The 21788-nt window shown below is 53.0% G+C and overlaps 1 protein-coding gene across 2 annotated transcripts in view; it reads left to right on the forward strand.

Moving 5' to 3' along the window:
- HMCN2 (hemicentin 2) overlaps window positions 1-21788 on the forward strand; it is a 177898-nt gene that overhangs the window by 40962 nt on the left and 115148 nt on the right. For both annotated transcript variants that reach the window (XM_061433841.1, XM_061433842.1), the window contains exons 9-16: window positions 2309-2453; window positions 2984-3105; window positions 5029-5301; window positions 6173-6314; window positions 6749-6876; window positions 7957-8070; window positions 10676-10825; window positions 20605-20793. In XM_061433841.1, the coding sequence (XP_061289825.1) occupies window positions 2309-2453; window positions 2984-3105; window positions 5029-5301; window positions 6173-6314; window positions 6749-6876; window positions 7957-8070; window positions 10676-10825; window positions 20605-20793 (1263 nt within the window). The remainder of the gene's footprint in view (window positions 1-2308; window positions 2454-2983; window positions 3106-5028; window positions 5302-6172; window positions 6315-6748; window positions 6877-7956; window positions 8071-10675; window positions 10826-20604; window positions 20794-21788) is intronic.

Below are 21788 nucleotides of genomic sequence, written 5' to 3' on the forward strand. Positions count from 1 at the left end.
CTGCATTGCAGGCAGATTCTTGACTGTCTGAGCCACCAGAGAAGCCCAAGGTTACCATAATAGTAATAAATTTCTTCATTTACCTTCTCCTGTATTAACATCTTTTTTTTTCATTTTTTAAAATTGAAGTTTAATTGCTGTCCAACAACAGGAATCAGCTATATGTATGCATGTATCCCCTCCCCCTAGAGCCTCCTTCCCACCCCACCCCCCCCCCCCCCCCAGGTCATCACAGAGCACTGAGCTGACCTCCCTGTGTTCTTACACCCAGTTCTGAGATATGTCTCCATTTTATTGCCGGGAAACAGACCACTGACTTCACAGGGTTGCTCGGAGGGTTGCATAAGCTAATGTACATAACAGGACGGCTCTCAGATGCTCAGAGGTTATACCCAGTATGTAGGAACCATGAACCACGCCCCTCCATGTGGCTGCTGGTACTGTGATGTCACTGTAGGCGCACGTCACCTTGTGCCCCCGCCTTTGGTTGTGTGGTGCTGTTTCCCACGTGTGTGGCTTTTGCGGGTTTCCCGTGTGTCCCAGAGGTCTCAGCATCCAGGCTGGAGGCTCCCAGAGGGCAGGGTGGCATCTTTGGCTTTCCAGATCTGCCTCTGGTCCTGGGGAGTGGGGTCTGAGTTCACTGGGCACCAGCCTCCTTACTGGGCTTGCTTCCCTCCTCCTGCCCGCTTCCCGCTCCGCTGGTAGTGACCCAGGAGGAGCTCAGAGGTGGATGACACTGACACCCCACATCAATGGTGCTTGGGGTTTCAGACTCCCCTAGCCACTTCACTTAGGGATGCAGAGAGGGTGCTGAGATGCCCGTGGTGAGGTGGGGGACTTTGAGGACCTGAATGGGGCAGGGCATCACAGGGCTAGGGGGCTTGGGACCCCTTCCTTCAGTCTCCTGGCCTCCACTCCCTGGCTTGGTCCCCGGGGCTCCTCCTGCCTTGGCCTTTGCAGCTTTCAGGAGGCATTTTCAGGCAGGAATCTCAGCAGGGGGACTAAAGCAGCCTCTATCTCTCTCTCTTTTCTCAGATGGCTCCCAGAGCTGGGGAGTTAAGTTCTGGCTTTTGGTCTCCATGTCAGCTCTAGATTAAAGGATAGGGGTGGAGTACGGGAAGGGTGTGGTTTGGCAGGGGGGAGGGTTGGTTTGCTGGCCCCCCCCACCACCTCCCAGGTCTGGAAGGCTGGGAGTTTGGGAGCAAGACACTGGGTTTGGAGACATGTGGGGTGGTGGGGCCCAGGAGTCCCTGGGCTTCTTTCAGCTCAAGGAAGAGGGAGCCAGAGGCTTCCAGTGTGTGGGGGTGAGCCGTGGCTGCCGCGCGCACAGCTGAGGACGTGGCTGGATGGTCCGACACCCCTCTCCCCTGGGATGTGGCAGGGAGCCCGTAACATGATGTCACCACCGCCCTCCCACCCCCAGCGCTGTGCTCGGAGGAGGTCTGGCCCATTGTCTCACCCTCGGAGCATCTCTGGGGTGGATGAGGGAGAGGGCAGCGCAAGGGTTCCCCACAAGCCTGCGATCACCCAGCGAGGCACAGACGGCCCGAGACTGACACTGCGGGTCTGTTCTCAGACGTTTCCCCTGAAGTGACTCCAAGAGCCAAGGAAAGACCGTGTGCCACCCCAAGGCCAGGGTCAGGCGGGAGGAGGCAGTGGCGTCTCTGATGGGGGTCCCCAGAGGCTCATCCGAAGCTGCGAGATTACATGGAAATCTCTTATTTTATCTCGAAAATGCGTGTGAACTCTGTATTCACAGCCATGCTCCAACTAGGCTGATTTTTTTTTTTTTTTTAAAGGCTTCCCACCCACAGATTGTGAGTAAAACTGACCTTGCAGGAGGGGCGAGAGATGCACAGCCCTCCCCAGGCCCCTGGAGAGTCCCATCTGGGGAGCATTTCATCAGATTTGAGGGCTGGTTTGACTTTTCTGTCTCCCACACAATTGACACATTAGAGGCACAAGCCATAAAACCCCCACGAGGCTTCATGGAAGGAGCTGGCCCTGCCACGTGCGTGTGCCAAGGGCTTCCCACTCACCACCTCTCACCAGCAGCTCACCACAACTCGATGAGGTCACTAATGCCATTAACCCATTTTACTGAGGCTTAGGGAGGTGATGCCCCCTGTTCTCGGTGGCCACCGGATGGTGAAGTCAGAGACTGAAGCCCTGACTTCTGGCCCCTGAGTTATCCTTGTGGGATATCCTTGTGGGATATCCTTGTGGGTCTCTTGTTGCTAGGTGTGTCGAGGGCAGGCTGATGGGGGGAGGGCAGGGAAGAATCCTGAGTGCTGGTCCTTGCCCACAGGTGCCCCCCTGGTCAGCATGCCCCCCAGGATCCATGGCTACCTACACCAGCCCCTGCAGGTCTCCTGCTCTGTGCACAGTGCCCTCCCCTTCCGGCTACAGCTGCGGCGGGACGGAGCCAGGCTGGGTGAGGAGAGGCGCTTTCGGTGAGTGGCTCAGGGCTGCCCACTGTCCCCAGTCCCAGGGCTCCTGGGGGCCTGATGCCCTGGAGGGACCTAAGGGGTGGTGGGTGGCACACCTGAGACCTTGGTCATCCTGCTGGGCACCTCCCAGCTTGGCCAGGGTTGGGGGAGAGCGGGTCCCTGAGGCTCTCACCACTGCTGGGCCATCACTCCTTGGAGGAGCCATAGGCCTTCCTCAGATTCTGAAAACTCAACCCACGAAGGCCTGGTTCTGTGCTGGTCAGTGCAGGAAGGACCCTCTGAGACCTTCCCTCCTATGGTTGGAAGCCCGGGGCTCAGAGAGGGGAAGGGCCTTTTTCAGAGTCACACAGGATATCGTTGGGATTTGCATGTCCTTAGCTGCCTGTCTCTTCTTACCAGTCTCTGAGAGGTTTGGGGGCCTCTTTCTGGGCAAGATTCAGGGGGCCAAGCCCCCATCCGGAAGCCTGGATGAGGCCGGGGCACCCTGGTGGGGGCAGTGCAGTTGTGTGTCTCCAGCTGTCCTGTGTTTGCAGGGAGTCAGGGAACAGCAGCTGGGAGATTCCACGGGCCTCCAAGGCCGAAGAAGGCACGTATGAGTGCACGGCAGTCAGCCGGGCGGGGACCGGACGAGCAAAGACTCAGATCGTCGTCACAGGTCTGTCCCCTTGGGCCCGTCCTGACTCTCCCCTGTAGGATTCCCTCCCAGGCTCTCCCCATCTGTGGGTGAGTGTGCCAGCCCGCTGCTAGGGGCCGTCCGTCATCCGGAGCCCGACGCCCACACTGCATCTGCGTGCTGGCCTCCGGTTTGGACTGTCTGCCCCACGAATGGCCTGCGGTTGCAGGAAGGTTGAGAACCCCTGCTCAGGCTCTGCCTCCCAGTCCCCAGCCTTAATCCCACCCTTGACTTCTTGATCAGCCCCCAGGCCCTTACAAGGGCCACCATCCACTTTGTCCCCAACCCTTAATGCCTCCAGGTCCTGCCACCGTGGCAACATTGAACTCAGGAAGGTTGGAAAAGCCACAGATCCTCTTACAATGAAATTAGCTTTATTTTAAAAATAATGAACCTAAGCTGCCTTGATGGGCTTTCCCAGTGGCTCAGTGGTAAAAAATCCACCTGCCAATGCAGGAGACATAGGTTCAATCCCTGGGTTGGGAAGAACCCCTGGAGGAGGAAATGGCAACCCACTCCAGTATTCTTGCCTGGAAAAATCCCATGGACAGAGGAGCCTGGTGGGCTACAGTCCATGGGGTCGCAAAAGAGTCAGACACGACGACTTAGCAACTAAACAGCAACAAAGCTGCCTTGAAGAAAAGGGGCCCGATGAACATAGAGGAATCAGTCACTCTGCATTCCTAAACCCACTCAAAATCACTCATGCTCCCTGTAAGAAGACTGGAAAATATAAGCCAACAGAAAAGATGGAACTGACCTGTGACCCCTCCACTCCAGAGATGACTTTGACAGCATTTTGCTTTACTTCTTTTTGGATCTTTATCCATGTGTGCATTTTAAGAAAAACAGGATAATATCCTACATACTTACAACAACCTGATTTGGTGTCTGGAGTCAAATTTCCCTGTTGGATATCATGGTCATTGGCATGTGGATCCAGCTTTTTTCCTATAGGTCCTGCAGACCGTCCCTGATCAGGTGGTCTCTGAGCCGTCACTTCTTAATGGTTTTTTCTTATTGAGAGTGTGGGTTTCTAAGCTCTTTATTCTTTGGGGGCAGTGGGCTTACTTAGTCCATATTTGGCTGCTGTTTATACAGAGAATAGCTCTGTACTTGTTACTCTTTTCCAGTTGAGGGTGATTTCCAAGACTTTATCCACCAGTGCGGAATTATTGGGGCTTCCCAGGTGGCTCAGCGGTAAAGAATCTGTCTGCCAATGCAGGATAAACTGGTTCAATCTATGGGTCGGGAAGATCCCTTGGAGAAGAAAATGGCAGCCCACTCCAGTATTCTTGCCTGGGAAATCCCATGGACAGAGGAGCCTGGCGGGCTACAGTCCATGAGGTCACAAAAAAGCCGGACATAATTTAGTGACTGAGCATGGACGCTCGTGGAATTATTGCCTCAAAGGGTATGAAGTATGGGTTGTTTGTTTATTTTAGTCATTACATCGTGTCTGACTCTGAAACCCCATGGATTGGAGCCTGCCAGGCTCCTCTGTCCATGGGATTTTCCGGGCAAGAATACTGGAGTGGGTTGCCATTTCCTTCTCTAGGGGATCTTCCCGACCCAGGGATTGAACCCGCGTCTTCTGCGTTGGCAGGCGGATTCTTTACCACTGAGCCACTGGGAAAGCCCCGAAGAATGGGCTAACTCTTGCTAAATTTTGCTGTTTGCTGTTGTATGGAAATCAGGTGCGCATGCATGCACACACACACACAGCCCCCGGGCGGGTGTGAGATGGCCGTGCAGTGGCATCGTCCGGGCATGGTGAGCAGATGCTGGTGAGCTGCTCTGCTGGGGGAGACAGTGGACTCTGGGGTCTGGATGCCACCAGGGTCTGTAGGATGACTCCCTCCCCATGCCAACACCTCAGTGCCTCCTGTGCTCCTGTTCCTGCAGGCCCCCCGCCGCAGCTGGTCCCTGTCCCCAATGTGACCGTGTCCCCTGGAGAGACCGCCATCCTGTCCTGCCTGGTCCTGAGTGAGGCCCCCTACAACCTGACCTGGGTCCGGGACTGGCGAGTCCTCTCGGCCTCGACGGGCAGAGTCACCCAGCTGGCCGACTTATCCCTGGAGGTCAGGAACACCACCCCCAGTGATGGCGGGCGGTACCAGTGCATGGCCAGCAACTCCAATGGAGTCACGAGGGCATCCGTCTGGCTCCTGGTGCGAGGTGAGGCTGCTCACTACCTGGCATTTCTCCAGGAGCCCATCTGTCCATCCCTCTGCTCAGACATCAGCTCTGGCAGGCAGCATCAGCCCTTCCAGAGTTTTCTCAACCTCCAGAGTAAGAGGATTCTGTAGCCTCCCAGCCTAAGTGTAGTGGTTCAGCACTGTTGGGAAGTTCATCCTCATATCTAGTCGGCCAAACCAATTTCACTGTGTCCTGTCCTCTTTCCGGGCCATTGAGCACATCCATTGTCCAGCCCTCTCGATATGCAGGACAGAGATGGGACACTGGAAACTTCTGGAAGCCCAGAGATCAGACGTGCTCAGCAGGGTTTGGGTAGCACCCACCAGCTGGAGGTGGAGAAGGCAGTGAGAGGAAACATGTCCAGAGGGTTAGTGCCTGGATCAGGTACTCACCTGGGATTTAGGTTCACAGGATTTAGACGGATCCTGCTTCTCTAGGGAACTATCTCCCCCAAGTGTAAAAGTGAGTGTGTTGGAACAAATTTCACTCGCGCCAGTGACTCTGGATTGGCCGCTTAGAGTGTGTTGAGAAAGATTCTGAGGCTATATCGAGGCTGCTGGTATAGGAGGGGTTCAGCTCAGAGAAGAAATTCAAGGAGCTCAAGGCTCCCACCAGGGGCTATTGGGAATTCAGGTCTCCATGTGGCCTGGGGATGTGCCTGGGGGCTGCCTGGTCAACCCCGGTTCCCTGAGAAGCTGCTCCCAAGGATGCAGGTCCTTCGGGGCCCTTCCTTCCTGTGTCTCTGCTGTCTGTGGCCTCAGGGAGGAGCAGGGGGCCCAGGGCTGGGTACCTGGGACAACATGGCTGCTCTGACAAGCTCCTCCCCACCTATCTACTCCTTGAACTCCAGAGGCCCCGCAGGTCAGCATCCACACCAGGTCACAGCGCTTTTCCCAGGGCATGGAGGTGAGGGTCCGCTGCTCGGCCTCTGGATACCCTGCACCCCACATCTCCTGGAGCCGCGAGGGTCGCGCCCTGCAGGAGGACAGCAGGTGAGGGCCTCAGGGGCCTCTCTGGGCCTCAGTCTTCTTAATTGTAGCAAATGGGGGCGTGGCATTTGCCCTGCCTTCTTCCTGATGATTTGAGACTCAGGAGCAAGATCATTTGGGAAACAGCGATGCCTCATGTGGGTCTGGAGTCAGGTGTTCCAGCCACAGAATCCGGCAGACCTGTGCTTGCATTCTGCCTCTGCCATTCAGGCTGTGTGCCCCTGGGCAGTTCACCTTACCTTTCTGAGCCCGATGAATGAAAAAGGAACATAAAAAGTGATGAACCCACAGCCTGGCACAGATCAAGCAGTCAGTGTAAAATGCTGTCACTGGTGATGTTGTTAATTAATCTGCTTTTAATAATGACTTGGGCAACCCCATGTGACCCAACCTAACTGGCCCCTTCCTGTTGAACACGTTTTGTGGCACGACTCCAGAGTCCGCGTGGATGCCCAGGGAACCCTGATCATTCAGGGGGTGGCCCCAGAGGATGCTGGGAGTTACAGCTGCCAGGCTGCTAATGAGATTGGCAGAGATGAAGAGACGGTCACCCTCTACTATACAGGTACGTGGGTCAAGGGCATCTGCAGAAGAGGGTCCCCAGTCCTGCCTCCCCGCCACCTCCCTTTCTCCCTCTCGTCCACAGATACTTAAGAGTATCTACTGTGTGGCAGACACTGGGATACAGGGTCCCCGTCCAGGTAGAGGTTATATTCTAATGGGGAAGCAAAATGCAAGCAGATGAGTAAGGTACTTTCAGATGGTGAAGGTGTGGGATGAGCACAGAGCAGGGTGGTGTGATGGAGCGACGTGTGGCTGGGCAGAGAAGGACACGTACACACAGGATCAAACCCTTGCCCCAGACAGGAGTGGGAACAGTGTTTCAGGGAGAGAGACAGGGTGGGGCCAAAGCTTCGAGGTAGGAATGGCCCTTGGGGTCCCCAAGGGGCTGCAAGCAGCAGGAGGCTGGCTGGAGTCAGGGGCCAGGGAGTGGCAGCCAGCCCCTGTGGTGCATTTTAGAACCTTGTAAGATTTCACCTTTTACACCAGGTTCAAAGAGGACAATAAAAAAAAGTGTATATATATCTGACTCACTTTGCCGCAAGCAGAAACTACCATAATGCTGTAAATCAACTATACTTCAATAAAAATTATTTTTAAAAATTATATATAAGAAAAAGGAAATATACATTAAAGTATTTAGAGGTAAAGGGATATCATATTTGGAACTTATTCTCAGCCATTTAGAAAAAAATAAAAAGAATACAGAGAGAATTCCATCATGATAAAAGGAAACGAATATGGCAAAAATGTTAACATCTGATGATATGAGTGAAAGGTACATGAAAAACCTTTGTATTATTCTTGCAACTTTCCTTTGTGAAATTACTTCAAAATAAAAAGTAAAAAAAAAAAAAAAAGAGGACAAGAAGGGAGTTTAGTCCCGGGAGTAACTGGCTTTTTAGAAACTGGCCAAGGCTGAGTCTTTCTGGGGGTGACTGTCCCGGTTGGTGGGGGGTGGGGATGAGGCAGGTGCTCAGCCCCACCCTGGCCCCTCCACCCCTCCCCCAGCTGGGGAAACCGACGCTGTTGCTCTAGGGAGTCTATGGGTTGGTCCCCAATTCCCCATCTGCTCCCCACACAGACCCACCATCCGTGTCGGCTGTGAACGGCGTGGTGCTGGCTGCCAAAGGGGAGGAGGCGGTGCTGGAGTGCGAGGCGACCGGGGTGCCCCCGCCCCGGGTCATCTGGTATCGAGGTACATGCATTGGGTGGGGAGAAGGCCTGCAGAAGGGGCCTGCGGGGGGGCCTGAAGGATCAGCTTTCCAGGACAGTCATGAGGGCACTTGGAATGGGGTGTCTGGGGAGAATGGGCTGTTTCAAGCAGCGCCCGTCACCCCTAGCCCAGTATCCACATATAACTGATGCAGATTGGCTCTGTGATCAGGAGCAGGATTTAGAATAGACCCAGGTTTGAATTCTGGCCCAGTGAGTGGCCTCGGACAAGTGGCTTGACATCTGTGAGCCTGCTTCCTTAGCTGGGAAATCAAAGACAGCTTGTTTTTTCCCTAACATTTCTCTTGTTTATTTGGCTGCCTTGGGTCTTAGTTGCTACACATAGGCTCTTTAGTTGTGGCAGGTGGGATCCAGCTCCCTGACCACGGATCGAACCCGAGCCCTCTGCCCTGGGAGCTCGAGGTCCTGGCCACTGGACCACAGTCTCTGAGATAGGTTGGTTGTGTGAGGATTAAATGAGTCCATATGTGCAAATTGTTTAGAACAAGCCTGGCCCACGGCCTGGGCTCAGTGTCCTTAATGGTGGTGATGAAGATGCTGTGATTATCAGAGAGCTGGCAATCGTGCTGAGCGTTCTGTTGTGAGGCTTTTCTGAGTTAGTGAGTGTAGAGGGTTTTCTGTGTATTGGACCCCGAGCTGGAGTTTGATCAACAGGAGCTGCTCTTGCTCCCACATCAGTGGACCTGGGTTCCAGGGGTCCTGCTTTGGACTTTCCAGGGCAGAACCCTGGGCTCCTTCTCAAGCACAGCCCCCTTCCACCCAGACGCACTCCAGCCTTGGCAGCACCTGTCTGTGATCTCAGCAGAGCCTCACCTTGACACTGACAGGCAGTGTTAGCTCAGAGTTTGAGCATTTTGTCCGTGGTCACCAGCTAGTGGTGGCAGAGGCCTCAGGACTCCTTCCTCAGGGCGTGGTCACTGCCTATCGTGGCTGGGAGCTCTACCAGCCCAGCCCAGGAGCCACCTTTTTAAAGGGGGATCTCCCAGCGGAATGGCTTCCCAGGTGGCACTAGTGGTCAAGAATCTGCCTGCCAATGCAGGAGACGCCAAAGATGCCGGTTCGATCCCTGGGTCAGCAAAATCCTCTCTGGATAAGGCAATGGCCACCCAGTGCAGTATTCTTGCCTGGAAAATCCCATGGACAGAGGAGACTGGCGGGCTACAGTCCATGGGGTTGCAAAGAGTCGGACATGACTGAGCACAGCACGCACACCACCCCTTGGAATGTTACTCAGCCTTAAGAAGGCATGACAGTCAAGTTATACGACAGTGTGAATGCAGTTACCATTGAACTGTGTGCTTGAAAATGATTAAGATAATAAATTTTATGACTTTATTTTTTACCACAATTAAATTTTTTAATTTGACTCCCATGACAAAGAAAAAAAATTGGGAAAAAAAAATCAGGCCCATAGCAGCTATTGTGTAGAAATTTCCCCCTACTTCTAACTGGCCAAATGAAGAAAAAAATCTTTTATCTGTGACATTTTCAGAGATATTTGCTCTAATATGGAGTAGTTAAGTAGTAAAAACTTAAAAGAAAAGATAAAAAATTTCCTTAATTTAGAAAAAAGGAATGCAATTTTGATACAACATAGATGAACCTTGAAAACATGATACTAAGTGAAATAAGCCAGACACAGAAGGACAAATATTATATGATTCCACTTGATTGAGTGGGATCTCTTATAGGAAATGCCTAGTATGTGCAAATTTAGAGACAGAGAGGAGAAAGATGGATGCCAGGGGCTTGGGGAGGGAGAAGTGGAGAATTAGTGTTTAATAAGTAGGGCTTCCATTTGAGAAGATGAAAAAGTTTTGTGGATGGATCATGGGGATGTACCTGATCCCGCTGGATTGGGCACTCAGTGCTTAAAACGGTAAAATCTTGTGTTATGTATATTTACCACGATTTTAAAAACAAAAAAATTAAGTTGTAAAAAAGGTTCAAAATCAGGGTGATCCCTCAGGCCTTAGGAGCCTGGAGGGGTGGGAGTCAGGGAACAGTAAGAGAAATGAGAATGAAGCATCAGAGAGGCAGAACTGCAGGGGGGATGGTGGGGAGCTTCTCCCAGAGCTCACCCAAGCCTCAGTCTGCCCCTGAGCAGAGGGCAGGGACCCAGGAGGGAGACCCAAGCGAGGCGTTCTTGGGTAATGAACCTGTCACATGCAAGGGGGCAAGCTGAGACTCACTCTTGGCCAACAGAGGGACTCAGGGAACTGGACTCAGGGGTGCTGACTTAAAAGAAAATTTTTTAAATTGTGGTACATCATGCATAACATATCCATTACTATCTTAACCGTTTTTAGGTATATTCACATTGCTGTACAACCATCACCGCCACCCATCTCCAGGACTCTTTTCATTTAGCAAAACTGAAAATCTGCACCCATTAAACAATAGGGGTCCTGATTGCAGGGTGGGGGGGTCTTTACCTCACCCACACCCCTCTGAGGTCCCAGCCTTGTGGAGTTGCAGGAACCCAGGGTCAGGAAGGTAGCCTGATCCCCGGGCCTCCTGTGGCAACCACTGGGTACCTGCCTGATGTTTTCTCATCTTTGGTCCAGGGGATCTTGAGATGATTCTGGCCCCTGAGGACTCCATTTCTGGGATGCTGCGGATCCCGGTGGTTCGTGAGAGGGATGCTGGCGTCTATACCTGCCGAGCTGTCAATGAGTTGGGCGACGCCTCTGCAGAAATCCGGCTGGAGGTTGGACGTGAGTGTACACCTGTCCCCACCTGTGCCCTGCCACCTGCCCTACTTCTGGGCAGGGAGGAGAGAATGCTACCCTGTAGCCTGCCAGCGGGGAGTTTGCATCATTTGGATCCAGAGCACGAGGGACAGGGATTTTAGAGGGAGATGGTGTATGTGCTCCCACTTGCTGCGTAACAAATCGCCCTGAGACTCTGGCTTAAAACAGTGAGCATCTATCTATGCACAGTCCTGGAGGGTTAGGATTCTGGTTCTGACTCAGGGTCTCTCACAGGAAGGCACTTATTATGTTGGTCGGGGATGTGGTCACCTGAAGGCTTGACTGGGACTGGAGGATCCACCTTAAGTTCATGTATGAGGCTTTTGTCAGGAAGCCTCTGTTCCTTACCCTTATGGTCTTCCCTGGAAGGTTTCTCGTGACATGGGTTTTCCTAGAGAAAGTGAGTTGAGAGGGATAAAGAGAGAATCCAAGATGGAAAAGTTTAGTTTAGTTGCTCAGTCGTGTCTGACTCTTTGCGACCCCATGGACTATAGCCTATCAGGCTCCTATGTCCATGGGATTTTCCAAGCAAGGGTACTGGAGTGGGTTGTCATTCCCTTCTCCAGGGGATCTTCCCGACCCAGGGATTGAACCTGGGTCTCCCACATTGTAGGCAGACGCTTTACCATTTGAGCCACCAGGGAAGTCTCTGAGCCACCAGGGAAGTAAGTCTTTATAGCCAGTCACAGTCTTGGAAGTGACATACCATCGTATATCCTATAGGTCACGTGGACCAACCCTGGTATTGGTAGGTGGGAGAGACCCCTCAAGTGTGAGAGTGCCAGGAGGCAGGGGACATTGCCCACCATGGAAATAGCTTGGCTCCAGCTTGGGCATTGTCATCCCTGAGACCTGAGTTCCAGTTTTGTCTCCATCACTGACCATCTATACGCTTTGGTCAAGTCACTGACCCTCAGTTTCCCCATCTGTAAAATGGAGCCAAGGGCTTCCCTGGTGGCTCGTCCGTAAAGAATCTGTTGGCAATACAGGAGAAGTGGGTTTGATCCCTGGGTCGGGAAGATCGCCTGGAGAAGGAAATGATAACCCACTCCAGTATTCTTGCCTGGGAAATCCCGTGGACAGAGAAGCCTTGTGGGCCATAGTCCTTGTGGTCACAAAAGAGTCAGATATGACTTGGCTACTACGCGACAACAAAGCGGAGCTGACCACACTGCCTCCTTTGTTGAGTGGCTGTGAGGGTTCAGTAAAATCAGACACACAACGTTTAGCACTGGGTTTGGCCCGTCATGGGTGTTTAATAAATGGAGAAGTGATTATTCCCCTTTTACAGATGAGGAGTCTGGATTCTTCTGCGGCTGGAACACGGCCTTGGCTGTGATTGCCATGAGGTCTTGGTTCCAGGCCTGGATCCCGGGCACTGGGAATTGCTCGGAAGTTGTGGGCACAACTCCTTGGCGTGCCGAGCCAGAGCAGATGGGGCTCTGAGGGTCGGCTGTGGCCATGACGGGAAAGACAGGTGCTGAGAGTTCGGGGGAAGTGCAGAGAATGGGGAATGGGCTTGAATGGGCCAGGTAGGATGGCCAGGGGGCTCCCCAGGGACGTTTGATCAGGAGGGTCCGGCCCTGGGGAAGACGGTGCCATCAGGCTTGGGGATCCTCCCACGCTTGGGGGTGCCTTCAGTGTTCATTCATCTGTTCCATCGTTGCCATCCTCCAACACGGGGTCACCAGGTGGCCAGGCCCTGTGCCCCAGACCCTGGGTTGGGAATACAACCGCATCAGCCCTTGGTGCCAAGAAGAGAGACAGTAAACAGACACTTGGAATGCTCAGTGTACTGAGTGATTGGAGTGGCATCCGCGGGGCCCATGCCCAAGGAGGGGCTGAGCCAGCACTGGAGGACTGGAAGGCTTCTTGGAGGAGATGATGTCTAAGCTGAACCCAGAAACAGTCAGGTGACAAGCTGCAAAAAAAGATCTGTACAAAAAAGAACTTCACCACCCTGATAATCACGATGGTGTGATCACTCACCTAGAGCCAGACATCCTGGAATGTGAAGTCAAGTGGGCCTTAGGATGCATCACTACGAACAAAGCTAGTGGAGGTGATGGAATTCCAGTTGAGCTATTTCAAATCCAATGATGCTGTGAAAGTGCTGCACTCAATATGCCAGCACATTTGGAAAACTCAGCTGTGGCCACAGGACTGGAAAAGGTCGGTTTTCATTCCAATCCCAAAGAAAGGCAATGCCAAAGAATGCTCAAACTATCACACAATTGCACTCATCTCACACACTAGTAAAGTAATGCTCAAAATTCTCCAAGCCAGGCTTCACCAATATGTGATCCGTGAACTTTCAGATGTTCAAGCTGGATTTAGAAAAGGCAGAGGAACTAGAGATCAAATTGCCAACATCCACTGGATCATCAAAAAAGCAAGAGAGTTCCATAAAAACATCTATTTCTGCTTTATTGACTATGCCAAAGCCTTTGAGTGTGTGGATCACAATGAACGGTGGAAAATTCTAAAAGAAATGGGAATACCAGACCACCTGACCTGCCTGTTTAGAAACCTGTATGCAGGTCAGGAAGCAACAGTTAGAACTGGACATGGAACAACAGACTGGTTCCAAATAGGAAAAGGAGTACGTCAAGGCTGTATATTGTCACCCTGCTTATTTAACTTATATGCAGAGTACATCATGAGAAACGCTGGGCTGGAAGAAACACAAGCTGGAATCAAGATTGCTGGGAGAAATATCAATAACTTCAGATATGTAGATGATACCACCCTTATGGCGGAAAGTGAAGAGGAACTAAAGAGCCTCTTGATGAAAGTGAAAGAGGAGAGTGAAAAAGTTGGCTTAAAGCTGAATATTCAGAAAACTAAGATCATGGCATCTGGTCCCATCACTTCATGGCAAATAGATGGGGAAACAGTGGAAACAGTGGCTGACTTTATTTTTGGGGGGGCTCCAAAATCACTGCAGATAGTCACTGCAGCCATGAAATTAAGATGCTTACTTCTTGGAAGGAAAGTTATGACCAACCTAGACAGCATATTAAAAAGTAGAGACATTACTTTGCCAACAAAGGTCCATCTAGTCAAGGCTATGGTTTTTCCAGTAGTCACATATGGATGTGAGAGTTGGACTATAAAGAAAACTGAGTGCTGAAGAATTGATGCTTTTGAACTGTGGTGTTGGGAAAGACTCTTGAGAGTCCTTTGGACTGCAAGGAGATCCAACCAGTCCATCCTAAAGGAGATCAGTCCTGGGTGTTCATTGGAAGGACTGATGCTGAAGCTGAAACTCCAGTACTTTGGCCACTTGATGCGAAGAGCTGACTCATTGGAAAAGACCCTGATGCTGGGAAAGATTGAGGGCAGGCGGAGAAGGGAACGACAGAGGATAAGATGATTGGATGGCATTACCAACTCAATGGACATGAATTTGGGTAAACTCCGGGAGTTGGTGATGGACAAGGAGGCCTGGCATGCTGTGGTTCATGGGGTCACAAAGAGTTGGACACAACTGAGCGACTGAACTGAACTGAATTGACAAGTTGCGGGGACAGTGTTCCAGGCAAAGAGAACAGTATGTGCAGCTCTCACCCAGGCAAGAGAAGCCAGGCAGAGAGCGAGGCTTGAGGGTGGGGAGGGGTGAGGCCGAGGCGGCCAGCTGCCCAGCTGTGGGTCACTCCCGGCCTTCGGCTAGGGAGCCCGGTGGCGTCTGGGCTTTGTCCTGAGGAGGTGGTGAGAGGTTTCTAAGGAGAATGATGTGCTCAGACTTTCCCTGTCTGTGTGGCTGGGCTCTTGGGTGGGGTGGGGTGGATGTGGAAAGCCATAGGGCCTGATGATAAAAATATAATAAGTCTTCCATGAAATCTGCCCTGTAGCAGGGCCAGCTCTAAGCACGTTTCATGTACTAACCTATCATCCTCATCACAGCCCTTTGCAATGGGTTCCACTTTATCCTTTCATAGATGGGGGAAACGAGGCACAGAGAGGTTGAGTGACTGGTCCAGGATCACACACCTGGGGAGTGGTAGAATCTGAACCCAGGGTCAGGGTTTTTCAGTCCCTGGACTTGGTCCTGATGCTCCCAGCAGGGTGAGCTTGGACATTGCTTCTCCACTCTGAGCCTGGAGCTGCCCACCTACAAAATGTCTGTGGCTGTTGTGTGAGTGAGAGATAGGAAACGCTTTGGACAAGAAAGGCTCTGACAGATGTCACTGTCACTGTGGTTAGTCGGTGGGTTCTGGGTAGGCAGAGAAGGCGCTCCAGGGACGGCTGCCCTGGGCGTTGTGACAAGCGTTCCTCCTTTGTTCCATGTCTGATCCCTTTTCAGCAAAGCCTTATTACTTTGGGGCCCAGGCTGACCCGCCTACCTTATCCTGTTCCTTCACCTGGCAGCTGTTGGTCTGGAGGCCGTTTCCCCATGTCAGAGGGGCGAGGTGGAGGGCACCCCAGAGGCAGGCATCTGGGGCACGGGGCCACTGTGGCCTCTGGCCTTGAGGTCAGGGACGGGGTGGACTGTGGCCCAACACCTGTGTGTCTGGGGAGAGCTGGCCTGGCAGCGGTGGTGGGAAATTGAATTTCCTGCCCATCTGGGTGGCAGCTGTGGTGCGGCCTTCCTGGCTAGGCTGCCAGAGCCTTGCAGGGCTGAGAATGGGGGCACTGTGCCCACTTCCTGCTGTTCAGCTGGGAACTGGCTTCCTGGAGGTATCGGTGGCTGTGGGGAGAGAAAGGGTACAGAAAGGAGGGCAGTCTTCCCCTGACCTGCCAGGGAGTGCCCGCACTGTGGTCCAGCCTTCGAGGGTCTCTCTCCTCTGGGCCTGGCATTTGTCAGACAGGAGTCCCGGATCGAGGTCCAGGGCCTGCTGCTTGTTACCTTCCTGGGCCTTGCCTTCCTCATCTGTAAAATGGGGCTGCTGATGACAGAGGCTTATTCACAAGGCCCTTGAGAGATTTAATGAGAATGTGCTTCACTCAGGACTTGATTGAAATAAATATTCAGTGTACAGGGGTCCGGGCCAGGTGACAAGGGCCTTGTGTGGCAGAGTGAAACGGAGTGATTGTCACGTGGCTGGTGACCAGGCTCCATGACTATCCCCAGTGCCCCCAGTCCCCCCAGCCCCCGTCCCCACCAGAGCTCAGTGCTCTTTCTACTATTTTAAAACTGCTCTGACCCAAGTTCCCTTCGTCCTGCTGGTTTCTCTTGAAATGGATGTTCACTCAGCCTTCTTTCTTTATTTTTAGAACTCTTATTTATCTGGCCGCATCGGATCTCAGGCGTGGCACGCAGGATCTTCGCTAGGGTGTGCGGGCTTCTCTAGTTGCCGCGTGTGGGCTCAGTAGTTGTGGTGCTTGGGGTTTGTTGGCCCACGGCGTGTGGGATCTCAGTTCCCCAACCAGGGACTGAAGCTGTGGCCCCTGCATTGCGAGGCAGATTCATAACCACCAGACCACCAGGGAAGTCCCCACTCAGCCCTCTTTCCATTGGCTCATTTTCGTCTCTGCTTCTCATCCCTGACTTGGAAGCCTCTGGTTGCTGGGTGGGTGAGCAGGGGTGGCGGGTGTGCGTCTATGAAAGCAAAGCCCCTCCGGCCAGCCAAGGGGAGCAGGAGAGAAACACAGCTGGGCTCTGGGGCCAGCATCCGGGCTGCCTCTCCATCAGGCAAGGGCCCAGAGCCCATGACCCTTTTAGGGCTGCTGGACAGGGCTCTGATTTTCATTTCTTTTGCCATCAGGAGAAAAAAAAAATGAAGAGTAATAAGTAGATGAAAATGAACCCAGCCTGGATTGTGCTTGTCTTTATAAACAGTCATAAAATACAGTTTAAGATTTTTTTTTTAGGGAAGAGTGTCATCCTGCACTTCTGGCCAGTGGAGCTGAGGCTCCAGGCTCCACCACAGGGTCTTTCTGTGGGGAAAGGGGTCTTCCCAGGTGGGGGCTGTGGCAGCCATCCCCAGCCCTGTCTCCTTCCAAGAGACCCTGGAATCCCTCTATAAGCAGGGAAGGGCCTGAGGCCAGCCTCTCCCGTGGTCACCCTGCCCATCGACCGAGTCTTTGGCCCTGGGTCCCCCGCCCTCCTTCTGGCCAGGCTGAGTCAAGACTGATTAGAGCTCCGTTTCCCAAGCTGGCACATCCCCACAAGCTCTGACCCAGGGCTCTGGGCCATGGGAACTGGGAGGATGGTGGAGGAGACTGGGGGGTTGCAGGGTCTCCAGATGATGATAAAGAACCCTAGAACTTTAAGGCACTAGAACTGGGGAGAATACAGTTATGTCTTTCTGGAGGGGGATCCGAGGTCCAGAGTGGTGAAGGGGCTCATTCACAGGTGTCCAGGGCAGAGGCCGTGAAGCGGGGGTGGGGAGGGGCCCTGCCCAGGCTTCAGGCCTTTAGGCTGGTGGCCCTTGCCCGGGGGGCCAAGTAAGAAGAAGTCATCACCTCTGTCAATGTCACTTCCTTGGAGAATCCCTGGGGGTGGAGGGAATAGCTCATCAGTGTTGATAAGTCTCAGCTTTGGCCGCACAGGACAGGGGGCCTCCTGTCCTGCCCCCTCCCAGGCTGGTGGCTGGCACCCTTCATGGGGCAGTTTTCTCTTCCTGAGTGCTTCTGGTTCTCCATACAGAGCTGCCTCCTTGCAAACACACTGCAGCTGTCAGATGATGAGCTTAGAGAGCGTGGCGGCTGCTGTGTGTCTGGCTGTCTCAGGGCACTCACAGCTCTTGCCCTGGAAACCTCTCAAGGTCGAGGCAAACAGGGCCATTCCTGGGAAAACCTGGGGGCTGCGGAACTAGGTCATGGTCCGTCCCTGCAGGGGGGCACCTGAGAGTCTGAGGAGGGGGCTTGGAGCCTGAAAGCAGAGGTGGCTGAGTCTCGTGGATGGGACCCTAGGAAGGGCACGGGGCTGGCAGCCCGCCCCACCTCCAGATGCTGCAGGACCAGTGTGGGCCCCACGTGGGCTCAGCTTTGCATCTCAGTTTCCCATCTTCACAGTAAAGGGACTGGAGGGCCCCTGGTCTGGTGTGCAGGGTTCTGGGGTCCCACCTTATTTGGAGGCTCCAGTGATGAGCAGGCGGAAGGCTGCATAGGAGACAGAGTTGCAGTTTTAGGGGCAGATCTGATTCTGGAATTTAGCTGACTGTACCTCTGAGAGAAGAGTACAGAGGTGCCAAGTTGCCCCTGAGTACCAATGAGACACAGGGGTGCAGTAGCTGAGAGCCTGGATCTTAGCAGCAGCCGGATCTGGGCTCTGATCCCAGCCCTACCATTGACTTTGAACTGCACCTGAGGCAAGTGTCTTAATCCCTCTGACCCTCAGTTTCCCCATCTGTAAAATGGGCTTTCAAATTGTGGTGCTGGAGGACTCTTGGGAGCCCCTTGGACAGCCAGGACATCAAATCAGTCAATCTTAAAGGAAATCAACCCTGAATATTCACTGGAAGGACTGATGCTGAAGTGCCAATACTTTGGCCACTGATGTGAAGAGCCACCTCATTGGTAAAGACCTTGATGCTGGGAAGATCAAGACTGAGGGCAGGAGGAGAAGGGGCAACAGACGATGAGATGGTTGGATGGCATCCCTGACTAAATGGACATGAGTCTGAGCAAACTCCAGGAGATAGTGAAGGACAGGGAAGCCTGGCATGCTGCAGTCCATGGGGTTGCAAAGAGCTGGACACAACTTAGTGACTAAATGACAACAACAAAATGGGGTTGCGAGAATACCCACTTCGTGAGTTTATTGAGACCACGAATGAAGTCATGCCTCTAAAGTACCACCATCATGCCCGTCACTGAGCAGGCATTTCAGATGCTACCCTTTGATGTGATGTGAAAGTCGCTCAGTCATGTCCCACTCTTTGTGACCCCATGGACCACACAGCCCATGGCATTCTCCAGGCCAGAATATTGGAGTGGGTAGCCTTTCCTTTCTCCAGGGGATCTTCCCAACCCAGGGATCAAACCCAGGTCTCCCGTATTGCAGGCAGATTCTTTACCAGCTGAGCCAAAAGGGAAGCCCAAGAAGACTGGAGTGGGCAGCCTATCCCGTCTCCAGCGGATATTCCCAACCCAGGAATCGAACCAGGGTCTCCTGCACTGCAGGCAGAGCTATCAGGGAAGCCCAGAACCCTGTGATAGTCACTTACTATTATAAGTCAACTGTCCCTTCTTGGGGAGGGAGGTGAAGTTCAGGATTGGGAGGAGAGTGGGAGGGAGGGTGTGCTTTTTAATACCCCACATTTGGGAGAAAAAGCGGGGCTCTTTGGCTATGGAAGAAGAGGGTCAAGAGGTAGCGTGAGAAAAACAGGGACTGAGAGGCCTGCGGGAGGAGGGCCCTGCAGTGCGCTGGGTAGAGCCGAGGAGGCAGGCTCTGAGGGTACCTGGCCCTGGAGCTACCTACTCAGGGTTGGGGGAGGGGAATAAGAAAGCTGTATCCCCAGGTCAAGGGCTTTGCAGGACCAGTGACCCCATCTGAGGCACCCGGAGCAGATACTTGCTTGGACTCTCAATCGCCGCAGCTGCCAGGCCCCAGTGAGAAAGCGACTCGCGGGTGGTGTCTGAGCTCAGGTCCAAGACTGTCTTCCTCCTTGCAGCGATTTTCCAAGTTGTGTTTATATCTCCCTGGAACTCCCCTGCTCCCCGAGGCCAAGAGGGAAATTTGATGTCATGATTTGGATGGATGGGGGAGATTTCTGGAGAGAGACGGCAAGAACAAAGGGGTGGAGGATTTTCCTTCATGCTGGATGCGACGGGTTCGGAACAGGCCGGGGTCCTTCCTGGTCAGGGTCTGGGGACAGGGCTGTGAGGGCGGTGCCCAGAAGCTGCAGGGAATGGGGCCTGGACCTGTCTGGAGTTGGGCCGCCTTCTGGCCAGCAGAAGCATGGAAAGGATTATGAGTCTCTGTTTGGGGAAATAAATTACTTCTATACCCCCATTCCCCATCATAAAAATAAGACAATGCTTAGGAAAAAAATCTTTGAAAGAAACACTACAAAGCATTAACAGTGGCAGGGACATGAGGTTTGAAATGTGTGGAGCAAAAATGAAGGCTAAACCCTTATGTGATGCTTGAATTCTTTTTATAATTCAGGCACCCTTGTTTACATCTGTTATCCTGGTGTAATTATTATGATGGCTCTTTTCACTCTCCAGTGCCCCATTTGGACCATAAAGCCTAAGGTCAAGTTATTTATAGGCCTGTTTTGACTTTGTAGTAGAGATTTATATGCTTATTACAAGATGTTCAACAAGCAGAGAAGGATGTAGCGAAGTAAAGATGAGCTAGAACTTCCCTATGAAGTTGGCTGTTTGGGGTCATGGAAATGGTGGCCAGAGTCCAGGAGATGCATGAAGAGAAGCTCTGGTGGCCCAGGAGGAAGGCATGGTGGGGCGGGGCCCTCAGAGCTGGTGGGGTTCCTGTGGTCAGGCATGACTTGCAGCCCCTCCAAGCTGGCTTCCTGGGAGATGTCACCTGCAGGAGCAGGCATGTTGCTCCCCTTATGGCTGGACAGGGCAGGGTCCCCGAGATGCCATGTGGGGTCTGAGGACTTCATCCCTCTGAAGGCTGCTCGCTCTGTCTCTTCATCCCCAGGAGCACTTCAGGGCTGCACCCTGCCAAGCTCAAGTTGGCTCTGGAGCCCTGGATATGAGTTAGGTTCTTGAGGCTGGAAGAGGGAAATCCCCCAGTGAGGGGAGAGGAGGCAGGCCTTGGAACAGTGCCCTTGGGACTGAGCGAGTCCAGCCACTGGGCAAGGCTGACTATCACCTCCCTGCAGATGCGCCCCAGCTCTTGGAGCTGCCCCAGGATGTCACCGTGGAACTGGGGAGGAGCGCCCTCCTGGCATGCCGGGCCACGGGTCACCCACTGCCTACCATCACCTGGCACCGTGGAGATGACCAGCCTCTGGGGCCCAGGCCAGGCAGCAGGACTGGGTGGCCCGATTCAGAAGTGCTGTTCTTTGAAAGTAAGAGACTGGGGCTGGGGGAGGGTGGGCAAGGGAGACAGAATGGCTTCTGACACCCTAAGCCCCCAGACTGGGCAACTGGGAGCAGCACACTGACCCTTAGAGCTGGCCATGGGTCAGGTGATGAGGGTCATATTCCAGCCGAGTGACTCTGGTCACGTCATGCCTTTCCTCTGGACCAGTCACACTAGTGATAGTGACAGGGCCTCCCACCCTGGTTTAGCAACAGTCCACCTCAAGGAGCTGCTATGTGAGTGATACATGTAAATCCCTTAGCACAGTGTCTGACACATATTACGCGTTCTATGTGATAGCCACCATCACCACCACCACCACCACCACCACCAACAACAACATTACCATCATCACCACCCTCACCATCATCATCATTGCCATCATCACCACCACCACCACCATCACTATCACCACCACCACCATCATCACCATCATCATCATCGCCATCATCACTACCACCACCACCACCACTATCACCACCACCACCATCATCACCATCATCTTCCTCATTATCATCTTTATCATTATCAATTCCATCATCACCAGCACCATCATCACCATCACTACCGTCATCATCACCACCACCACCACCACCCTAACCATCATCATCAACATCACCATCATCATCACCATTATCACCCCCATCATCATCACCATCCCCACCATCATCACCACCATCACCATCACCACCATCATCACCATCAATACCACCATCAACATCACCATCCTAACCATCATCACCACCATCCTAACCATCATCACCATCCTCACCGTCATCACCATCCTCACCATCATCATTGTCACCACCATCATCACCGTCATCTTCCTCATTATCATCTTTATCATTATCAATTCCATCATCACCAGCACCATCATCACCATCACTACCGTCATCATCACCACCACCACCACCCTAACCATCATCATCATCACCATCATCATCACCATTATCACCCCCATCATCACCATCCCCACCATCA

The sequence above is a fragment of the Bos javanicus genome, chromosome 11 (genome assembly GCF_032452875.1).
Source record: "Bos javanicus breed banteng chromosome 11, ARS-OSU_banteng_1.0, whole genome shotgun sequence".
Taxonomy (NCBI): domain Eukaryota; kingdom Metazoa; phylum Chordata; class Mammalia; order Artiodactyla; family Bovidae; genus Bos; species Bos javanicus.